Source organism: Glycine soja, chromosome 12 (genome assembly GCF_004193775.1).
Source record: "Glycine soja cultivar W05 chromosome 12, ASM419377v2, whole genome shotgun sequence".
NCBI lineage: Eukaryota > Viridiplantae > Streptophyta > Magnoliopsida > Fabales > Fabaceae > Glycine > Glycine soja.
Genome location: NC_041013.1, coordinates 39,782,922 through 39,794,672, shown reverse-complemented (window position 1 = coordinate 39,794,672; position 11,751 = coordinate 39,782,922). Strand labels below are relative to the sequence as shown.

The following is an 11,751-nucleotide window of genomic DNA, read 5'->3' as shown; positions in this document are numbered from 1 at the left end:
GACAATAGTTTTCATCTTCAAAGCTACTTAAAACATGTTACATTTAGTAAATATTACTTCTTCTTACGATTCACATATTTAATCTATATTTGTATAACCTTTCAATATGTGAAAAAAATTAATTTACTATTATATCCAATATATAATAAACAAATATATATTTCAATACATCACATGTACACCAAATTCAATATCACACGACAATCAAGATATATTATTCTTACTTTCATTGCAATCACCAAATATTATACAAGATATAATATAATAATTATTTAAAATATATATTAGAATCTTGATTCACATGTCAAATATACAAAACTCACCAACCATAATCCAACAATTGAATATAGGTTTTAGATTTAACAAATCAAGTCAAAGCTATTTCCGCAAGCTTAAATCACAATATATGCATTTATGATTTCGATATCAAAAGACAATTCTACATCCATTGTGATACTTAAATAAACACACATTTTTTTATTATTCACACTCAAGTCAATAAAAAAATTTGTTAAAAAAGGAAAAAAAGAGCACACAATGCTTTATTTTTGGATCAGACCTTCATCCCACAAATAAGAGATATCACATATCTAATAAACTAAAACAATGACCATGTATCTCGACATGTTTCAAATTCACCAAAACACATATGATTTATTTTAATTCATCTAAAATTTGGTTTATAAAGTAAAGTTAGTGAATGCATTATAATGGCATGCAATTGCATGGAAATAAACAATGCAATCAGTTTGGTTCGGAGCTGATTGGAGATGTGCAGTTTGACTTCGTTAAAAATGGGTGCCCAAAATGGCAAAATCACGTGATTACGCACATTTGGTCCAAAGAATTCAACGTTTCATGAACTACAGATGATCTCGTACAACAGCTTCTTCAAACCCATCTTCTACAAGACAACATTCTCTACCAAATGCACATCGCTTCTTTTCAGCACCGGAATGACAAGAGAGTAACGGGGACCACACAAAACAAGTCAATGATAAGAAGAATGAACAACACACCACCACTAGCACAAATAATTTACTTAATTGAAGAAAAGCCACAAATATTTCAATATTATTTCCAACTCAAATTTCACACATGCATCCAAACTTCAGGAAATAAATGAAGTGTAGCAAGCAGCAGGGTCTCCACAGTTTGTGGGGCCATTAAAACGGGTTCAATATAACCACTTAAAAGGTGGAATACACATGCAGCATGTGACTTCGGAATTGAGCTAGCTAGGAAATTATCTAACTAGACAGATAACGGGTCATCCATGTCTCAAAGCGAGACCAAGCAAGCTGAACTGCAGCTTCATCTTCATCAGGCATTCCCATGTTCTTCCTCCTCTGGATTCCTTCAGTTGACCTGTTCATGAATGCATGTGCATTGCCAGGATAGATATGTACCTCATGTGGAATTCCGGATGCCTTCAGCTTCTCTTCCAATGCCTTGGCCGCCTGAGACGTCAGACAATGTCAATACAAAATTCAGTGGTTTAAATTTGAACATTTTCATCTATGAACATGAACGCAATTCTGCTCTCTCTCCTTTTCCTATTCATGATGTCTACTAACAACAAAATACAATAAGTGACTGATACAACCATTGGTGAAGAATTACGTGAGTCTTTAGTACACGAAGGCAACCAAGGAAGGTGGGGGCATGTTTACGTGAGGAAAGGACATTAGAAGGGTGATTTGGTCATAATTGTTAGTGAAGGGGTATTTTGGGGTGTGGAGTTAGACATTTTGCCTTTTGTTATCTTTATGGTTATTAGTAACAGATTTGGAGAGAGAAGGGGGATCATTCTGTTTTTTGGGGATTATTATCATTTTGGATAGAGGAGCTTGGCTCTGGGACAGACTGGGTACCCATTCCTGTCTGTTTTTTCTTTGTTCTTGTTATCTTGTCAATTCAATCAAGGTCTCCATGTTTCATTCACAATATCTACGATATTTTGTTTTCTGGTTCTGCATCAGTGACTGAAATTTACCTTGTCCAACAAAATACTCATCACAAAATAAAGGGTATATATTTCAAATAAGTTCTAAAATGAAGAGCAAGGTTACAATTTTGATGTTAGTTATTATGAAAACAATGAAAAAAAATATGTTTCACAAGATGAACGCAATGGCAACAGCTGAGTGATAGAAAGGTCAGAGACCCAGTTTATAAAGGTTTTGTATCACAACAGTTTTCTCACTTAAAAGACACCCACACTTGGGAAAATTGAAATCTGGATCATTTAAGCTTCAAAATTTCCTCAATTTTATTTAGGGTGTCTGGGTATGCTTGGTATAAGAGGTTGATGATGGGAAGATGAAAGACAGAGTGGGGAATAAAAAGTTATGGGGAGAAAGGTTTTGCTTTTGCTCAATGATATTATCAAGAAAGTGAAAATCTCATGAATGAAAATTATTTTGCATGTCTTACTAATTGAAATATGAGTGAAATTAAGATATAAATTGCAAATAAACTCTCATACTGTAACATCTGAAAAGCCAACAAAATTGTCCAGCTCTCCAAAATGAGCCTGAACAGGAGCCTTGGCTTGTGCTGGGTCAGCAAGTTGAGAAGCAGGAACTCCATAGAATGCTACAGAAGCGTCAACCTCTTGAACCAAGACAGAACTGGCAATAGAGAGAGCACCTCCCATACAAAATCCAGTTACACCAGCCTGTTGCAATAAATGATGAGGAAATATTTTTATAATTAACACAAAATGTGTACTGCTAATATTGAGACAGTTAAACAAATTAAACTTTATTGAGCAACACATAAACCTATGTTATTTGGAGCTTTAATCTAAGTATATAATCAACCATATCAAACTTTATAAGAACACCTTGGCTCTCTGCCCACAATAATTATCTTAACCCAACAAACTCGTATGACAAAAACCACTATTGAGAGAAACCTACATTTACAGTAAGTCACACAAAATCTCAGCAGAATTATGTACTATATAAAAGATAGATTTTTATAAAAAATGCCTGTAAAGAAATTCGAACTTAATTAGACCAACCTATAAATACGATCATAATATACGATTTTCAGATTCACTATTTCACTAGCCATTGGATCAAAATATTAAGTATAAATAAAGTTTTATAATAAACCCCCAACATAAAAGTAGCAAAGCTGGAGATATCATAAGTAAATTACAAACAGGATCTATCTTTAAGGGACTAAAGCAACTTCCCTTTCACTCATTCAGTTCCTTCATAAAATAAGACTTAGGTCCTGTTTAGACAAATTTCTCCAACTACACTTGTAGAAAAAAAAAAGTAAAATAAATTAAGCTTTTGTCATACGTTAAAATCGATTTTTGAAGAAACTAAATGAGAGAGCTTCTATAAATTAGCTTATGCATAAGCTAATTTCAACTTATGGGAGAAAATTAATTCATTTTACCTTCATAGTTTCTTTTCGTATAAGTGCTTATTGAGAATCATTTTCTTTTTCTGTGTTTATTGAGAAGTTTATCCAAAAATGGCCATACACTAGCTCATTTTACACCTCACATAAAGGCTAACTTATGTCTTTATGAGTTGATAACAAGCAGAAAAACCTTCTGTAACTATTGCATGATGATAAAAGCACAACGAACTATTCAGACACAGGTTAACAGAATCAAATGTTTATACTAAGCAATTACTGTAGATGACAGAGGATTTTTAAGATAAAGAATTTTTCATCTTGAAAACAAAAAAAATGCCAAACCTTCTTTGAGCCATTTGCTTTAAGCCAGTTAACCGAAGCAGCAATATCCTTCACAGCACCTTGCCAATCAAGACCATCCATCAAATGCTGAGCTTCAGCAACATCCAGACCAACCTTTCCTCTGTATAAACTGGTTAAGAAAAGCAAAAGCCATCAGTGATCCAAATGTACATAGCATGTGAAATATTGCCACATGAATAAGGAGTTAGGAAAGTTTAGGGGTCATTTGGTTTGATAAAACATTTTCTATTTTAAGTTTGTATAAGAAATAGTGAAAACAGAAAATGAATACAGAATGTTTCCTGAATAAAATTAAAAAAAAAAGAAACAAAATGAAAACAACGTAATATTTTTGTAATTAAAAGTAAAAACAGGAAATGTTTTCTCAAACCAAACTACCCCTAAAGTGCCATTATCTTATCTTACTCTGGAATAAGAGCTTTAAACCCACTACCAAGCTGAGAAATCTTCACGGCATGGTTCTTAATTTCGTAATCCACACCCCACCACTCCTGAATCACAACAATTCCAGGAGCATCCTCTTTTCCAACCACATATGCGTCAAATGTCTGATCATTGGAAACAAAATTGCATAACAAAGATAAAAATTTAGTTCCAGTGCAGATAACAAACATGGAAATTGTAATAGATATAATATGATGGAATAAGGAAAATGGCTTAGGAAAATTGTAGGTACAATACCATACAGGGAACGATATCTTGTTAAAATCATCGTAGTCTAAAATCTAAATCACAATTTTATGCTGCAAACTACATCAAACTTATTGAGCATGGTAGATCAGTAGCATAGCACGAAATAATCAGATCTAACTACAATTCACCTGTCAAGCACAGATTATCGAAAATCACAACTGGGCATATATAGCAGTTTCCACACAGTAAGCACGGTCAACTAGGGTAAGCGGAACGAAGGTAGCATTCAATTACAAAATTTGATATTGATAAACACCCAAGCTAACATCTATGATGAAAATTCATCATCACAACACATTAATCAAAAAGCTCGAAACTTCTATTTTTGGGCATGTTGTAAACAAAAGCCTCCACTACAGATGTTCATAGAATCAAATGAAGAAGGAAATAAACAAGTCAAAGATGAATTTAGCTGCAGCAATTCCAAAGCACACAGATGATTGTGCTTCATATTAAAAATTAATGGAAATATAGTAAGGAAAATAAGTTAATAGTGGGACTGAATGTAGTGTAAAAAGAAAAGAAAAAAAAAGTGGAAGGGGAATGAAAGACGGTACACTCACAGTGTCATCCCTTTGAATCTGAATTTTCTTGAAAGGGGATGATTCAGTGGAAGCCATGGAATGGAAATGGAGATCAGTGAGAAGCAGATGGGAGAATTTCGCAACATCACTGATGAAAAGAGGCCATTTTTATAAGAGAAAAGAAAAATACCCAACAACTTACGAACGACGTCGTTTGATTTGATTTTCCAAACACCAAGTACAAGTATTAAAAGTGAAGTTAATTACTCCCTCCACTCCTTAATATAAAGTCTAACATAAATTATAATTATTATTTAAATTACAATATTTTTAATAGGTTATAACATATTTAAATTGTTTTTATGATATATAATACTTCTTTTTTTTTCTTTTATAAATACTAGTTGGGTGATCAAGGTAATATATGTGATTATTTAGTTATTAGATTATTTTAAAAAAAATATATATTAAGAACAAACAATTTTAAATTAATAGATGTGAAATAAAATGACGATAAGGAGTAGAAATTGTGTTTATTATAAGTTAAGAAAGATGTCTAAACATGTTAAGATCTAAACTCAGTGAAATACAATTTTGTCAATGATAACATATGGTTGCATTTATGAAAAAATAAATGAAATATTGATTGCTTGAAACTGAAATGAAGAATTTTAAATCCATCCTCTCCAAGAATAAGCAAAACAACTATTCTCTTAAAAGTAATTGTTAAAATAATATCTCATTTTGGATCCTATAGACATGGTCCTTTAAATAAAAAGTTTAATAGTAAATTTGGTTTATTTATTTATCTCAGTTTACCAATTTGGTCTCATTGTATTTTAATTCATCAATTGAGTCTTCTATTTTTTTTTCAATCCCGTTATTTTAATCGTTTGTGTTGATCGTCACGTGTCATGTTTTTATTAAATATTAATTAGGTGCATGAAATTAATCTCTATGTTATAAAATTAAGTTTCATTTTTTTAAAAAGATTGACTTTATATATTTTATTATTTAGAGTTATCTTATAAGAATTAAATAATTCAAGGTCACAAAAATAATCTTTTTATCCAAGATCATCTAACTGATCACATATTACAAAATTAAGGTAACTTTTCTTTGAAAAAATTGGTTTTATATATTTTATTATCTAGTGGTCTTAGAGTGATCTCATTGATTAAATTAATAATCAAATTTTTAAATAGTTTTATTGTCTTTTGTTCATTTTCAAACTAAACTTAGGATAGATTTAATGACAAATTAAGTAACCTTTTATGTGCATAAGATTAAAAAACAACCAATTTAGAGGATAACCTGTGAATCAGTAAATTCGAAATAACGATGATATTTTCAAGCAAAACCCTCAATTAAATAATCCAACAAATTTGACTCTACTGATATTGGGATAAAATGAATATTCATATAATTTTTTACGTTTCATGTACAGGTAATGACATTGAGATTCTGTAGACATGATTTTTGTAAAACAATAAAAAAAATATTAAAAAATTTGCCAATTGAGATTCAATGATATCATCAAAACATGTCCAAAATAAAAGGCTAACATAAAGATTTGAATTTCAACTTCACTGCCAGCAACCCAAGTTGCTAATTGTGAATATGAATATGGCACTTGCTGGGGTAAACTGGTAAGAAACAGAAACAAATATATTTTTCAAACAAAATTAACCATTTTTGCAAAAATATTTTTTTTTTAATTAGCTTTGAGGATTTTAAGGAACTCTAGATGGGGTGGTTGAATGGATCAATCTCAGAAGATGTGCCAACCGGGTTGAATATTCAAAGAAGAGGTTGGAGACCAGAGTGCTGTACACCAGATCCAATTGCCTTCACAGGAAGTTCTCCTGGAGGATTACTCACTACAATGGTACAACAAAAGAGATGGGCCTCAGGCCTCACTATTGTCTTTTTTGGAAAGCATTCTCCTCTTATAGGCATGCTCTTTTGGTAAGATCCATTTTAGGACGGCAGGCTTGTCTTATTTTTGGCTTACCAACTTGGGCTTGCGTGGTCTATTCCTAGTTTGCTACATTGCTCTACTTGCATATTGCATTATTAGCAACACCAATATCTTTCCTAAGTTAGTTTCAAATTCCTATCCAATTTTAATGGCAAGGTTATATCTTATATGCTAGACAATAAGAAGGATTTAATTCCAATCCACTTTGGTCCAATTCCTTTTTTTATGAATTTTCTCCTCATTTATATGGTACTTGACTTTTTCACTTCTACTCATTGTGAGACTTTACTTCACACTTGTATTCCAACATAATCAACTTCTGATGCTGATGGAAATAATGCAGATGCTGGAAGTTTCACGTTGTCCCCAGTTTTTGTGGTAGGCATGACAATTTTGTTGGTGCATTTGACAACAATGTTGATAAAGTTTTGTGGGTTGCAACAAACTCGTAGTGGGAATGGGAGTGGACTAGGGGAGTTCATCTCTAGTATGTATGTGTGATAACGGATAAATATGAACTATTTTTTATAATAAAAATATATTGAAAATATCCTTAAAAATATTTATTTAGTAGTTATTTTTGGTTTAAATATTAGAAATTAATATTTTTTTATTTATGTCTTGTATATGTGAAAATGAGAGATTAAAAATAAAAATTTTTAGAAAACATTAAAAATATCAATAAGAAAGATTTTTTGGCATCAAATCAAAGTCCACTCCAACAAGTATATAAAGGGAGTCAAGCCCAAGTCCACATAAAAAGGGAATCAAGACAAGTAGAAAAGACACCACCCTCTGAAGACTTAGAGGTCTCTAATGAATACATCATAAGCACGAGTATCTCTAGTAGGGGAAATCTTTCTTTCTATGTCTTTTTTCCCTCCCTTTTCTTTCATCAGTTTCTAAACCCTTTTTTTCAAGTGTAAAGTCCCTTATGACTATGAGAGGTTAAACCCTTAATTAGGGTCTGGCAGGCCTAAAAAGTCAAAAGATGTATTGTACACTTCATATTTATTAATGCAAACAAGTGTTTTCTTTCCTATTATCCTTTCTTGCTTTAATTTCATGTATATTCATCATTTCATCATCTTTAGGGGTTAGATGCTCGATAGAGACTAATCTTTAATAGAATTACAAGGAAGGTCTTACATACATCAGGGATTAGTCGCTCGAGAGAGAGTAATTTCTAATAGAATTAAAAGGAAGATGTATATTAATAAAATCATTACTAGACATAGAGTGATTGCATTATACCTATGCATGCATCACAACAAGCATCTAGAATTAGAATTTTATGTATTTTATCTATTGAGTCTTTGTAAAGACATTTGGAAGATAGATAGGTAAAATAAGACTTGTGATCCTGAGACATCAATGGCAAATATTTTAACATATGTGGGTAGAAAAAAAATTGAGTAAATTGATAGAGAAAAATCTAAAATAATACATCTTAGACAAATAAGGCAGACTAGGTCCCAACATTATCACATCCTTAGTTTATCTTTCTTTATCTTCATCTTCATCTTTTATTTTTCTTGCCTTTTACTTTTCTTATCTTATCTTTTATTTTATCTTTATCATCTTTTAATTTAAATATTTTATCTTCTTTATCTTTTATTTTTTTTTTCTTTTAAATCTTTATCTTATCGTTTATCTTTCTTCGTCTCTTTATTTTAAATTTCTTATTTATTGTTTGTAATTTGGATTTGCATCAATCTAAGTACAAACAAAATTCTTATAGATTCGACACTTAAATTTTCGAGTACTTTGCTTGTGACAAATTTAATTTACTTATTAACGAGTTAACAATGTGACAGTGTGTTACTAGCCATATTTGAAAGAGGGTTGTTTGCCAGAGGAAAATATGGGATTCCCCTATCCATCGTTGTCAAGTCAGCAGTGTTTGCACAAGTGTTTATGCACTTTTGTAGAAGTAACGCTATCAGTTGATTGAAATTTCTCTAGACAGTGTTCTCATATTTCTTTGCATTATGTGCTTATTATGTTAGCTATTAGTGAATGAAAGGTGCTAATTAATTTTGGAGAATAACATCACTTTCTACAACCCTTGCTTGTGCAATACTCAAGGATGAATTTGGAAATTTTCACCAAGCATCCCTTTCTATTAATTTCTTTATTGTTTTTATTTTGATGAAAACATATCAAATGATCATCACCTTTAGGCTTAAAAGGTGAATAAGAAAGAACCTTCTTTGATGTTTTCCCCACTAACAGCTCCAAAAACTTGTATATGTCACTGTCACTGTTGAGATTCAATGACTTTTTCGCACTCTCAATTGTTGTTTTGCTCACAACAAAAGTATCCAACTATCATTTTGAGGACCAAATATCAACACCTGATTTCTACGGCTTCTTGTTGAACAATACGAATTGGAAATGTCTTACTAAAATTCACTTTCCCTCATACTAACAGTTTATATCCTTTTCTAGAGGATTAATCTCTATCCTTCCAATCCACCGCAGTATAAGTCAGAAAAGAAGAATTATTCAGTACGAAAGCAATTTGCCAAAAAAATATAAAACTCAGTGCGAAAGCAGAGAGCGGCATATAACCGAATTGGTGAAATTCTTTTGTTGGGTGCATTTGCTCTCAATCCTAATTTTATGAAACCTTGCCAGTTGCCATAATAAACTATAATTCATCCTATTGAAATTACTTTTTGGCCCTAGAAAATGTCTATTCTTCTTAGTTCATGCAAGTTGCAAGGAAACAAATGTCACAATCTGAGGTGCGGTGAGTTGGTATTCGGCAAATTGACCAAATGGGGTTTCTTTTAGAAACTTATTCTCAAAAGGGGTCTGTCTTAAAACTTTTTACAAAGGGGATTCATTTTTGAAAGCATTTCGCCAGTCCTGTTGGTGAAACAAGACACGTGGCGTGGATACCGCCAGTCCTGTTGGCAAGACAGGGGACACGTGGCGTGGATATTGCCATTCCTGTTGGCGAAATATTTTTGGTTGTACGGAAATTATAAGCTCAAACGGTTGTAACTTTTGATAGAAATTTCCGTTTGAGACCCATAATTTGTTAGGAGATTTCTCCTTCAATTTCGATCGTTTTGATATATTATGAGCTTCAAACGGACATTTCTATCAAAAGTTACAACCGTTTAAAGTTTATAATACACCATGTATTCCCTGTTTGGCGGTATCCACGCCACGTGTCCTGTTTCGCCAACAAGACTAGTGAAACCCACCGTCCGACGTGTCCTGTTTTGCTAATAGGTCTGACAAAATGCTTTTAAAAAGGAACCCTCTATGAAAAGTTTTAAAACAGACCTTTCTTAAAAATAAATTTCTAAAAGAAACCCCTTTTAATCAATTTGTCGTGGTATTTGGTATTCCTATCACAGAATCTTCAAATGATACGACACTTGAAGTTCGCTGAACCAAGCATGATGAAAGTCCTTTTCTTGATTGGAAATTTGGTTATAAAGTATTGTATATCAATGTTTAAATTATCTTTTTAGAAAGATAAGGAACTATGAATAACTAGAGAAAAAAATTTTAGAAAAATCTCAAGATTTTTTATGAAATTGTTTGATGTATATTTTTTTATTGAAAAATTACATGAAATTCATTTAAATTTATATTATAAAAAAAATTCATCCAAATTTTTATGTTTCTAAATACAAGAAAGATTTTTTTAGTTGTAAAAAATGTTAATGGAATATTACTGGATTTGTTTGCATTCCTTAAAAAATAAAAGTTATTCTAATTAACTATCATAAGACTCATTTAAAAATCTTAAACACCTAAAAAAATTCTCTTTTTTTAAATCTTTCCAAATCCTATTCCAATATACATTTTAAAATGATATGAATATCATCACAAATTTCATGGTAGAAGAAAAATCGCCCTCAAGATATTAAGTATTCATCATACAAGATGTGAACTGTAGAGCCAGATATTTCATGTAGACTTAGAGAGAGTACTTTGATTGGCCATTGTGTCAATCACAGAAAGAGAAAGTGGGGACAACTTATTATTATATTTATTATTATTGGATAAATTTATAAATTTGTTTTTTTTATTGAAAATAATTTCAAAATTTCAATGAAAGAAGGAGAAATTTGGGATATATGGAAATTTTTAGTGTTGTCATTGAATTAACCAAACAATATATGGAATAAATTTTGGTCTTTTTAATTTTTTAATTTTTTTATTTTTGTTCCTACGTAAATTATTTGATATTAGTTCTTATTAAATATTTTTTTTGAAAAAATTAATATAAAATGAAAAAAATTTATTGGGGATCAGAAGTAAAATTTTTTAATTTACTAAGGATTAAAATAAAATATCAAGAATTAAAAATAAAATTTTGTATTATCAAAGATTCAACTTAAAAAATTTATTAAGAATCCATGATAAAAATTTATAATTTATCAGATATTCAAAACATATTTTAGTTATAGAATTAATTAAAATATAAATACAAAATATAAATCATATATTAATTTCTTCAAAAACTATGCTAAGAAGAATATAAATAATATAAACAAATCATGGGAGAAACATCCAAAACGATGGTGACATTTGAAACATATTATCGCGGGACGGGTAGACCCATCCCGAAATGAGAAAAGAAAAGGAAAATCAAAACAAGAAAAAAGGCAACATAACCATTTCTAGGGCAAAAGCATTTTAAAGACCAATGCTTGGATTTTGTAATGTTTTCTTTTCGTAGGTTTATATATATATATATATATATATATATATATATATATATTTATTTATTTATTTTTCAATGGACTGTGTACCTTGGTTACCTTTCATCTGAATTCT

General features: G+C 30.8%; 1 protein-coding gene across 1 annotated transcript; it reads right to left on the bottom strand.

The window, feature by feature from the left end:
• Positions 1-1,025: 1,025 nt before the first annotated feature.
• LOC114380096 (protein usf-like) lies at positions 1,026-5,160 on the bottom strand. Its single transcript, XM_028339024.1, has 5 exons — positions 5,004-5,160; positions 4,153-4,295; positions 3,727-3,856; positions 2,489-2,680; positions 1,026-1,460 (listed from the first exon to the last, which is right to left on the bottom strand). Exons 1-5 carry the CDS (start codon positions 5,058-5,060, stop codon positions 1,251-1,253), a joined length of 732 nt encoding a protein of 243 aa, XP_028194825.1. The 5' UTR covers positions 5,061-5,160; the 3' UTR covers positions 1,026-1,250.
• Positions 5,161-11,751: the final 6,591 nt, after the last annotated feature.

Coding starts and splice junctions, on each gene's coding strand:
- LOC114380096 (XM_028339024.1), bottom strand. CDS start 5,060: ATGGCTTCCACTGAATCATCCCCTTTCAAGAAAATTCAGATTCAAAGG. Junction 4,296..5,003: donor AGATTCAAAGGGATGACACT/GTGAGTGTACCG, acceptor TCCAATGATCAG/ACATTTGACGCATATGTGGT. Junction 3,857..4,152: donor TTTAAAGCTCTTATTCCAGA/GTAAGATAAGAT, acceptor TTTCTTAACCAG/TTTATACAGAGGAAAGGTTG.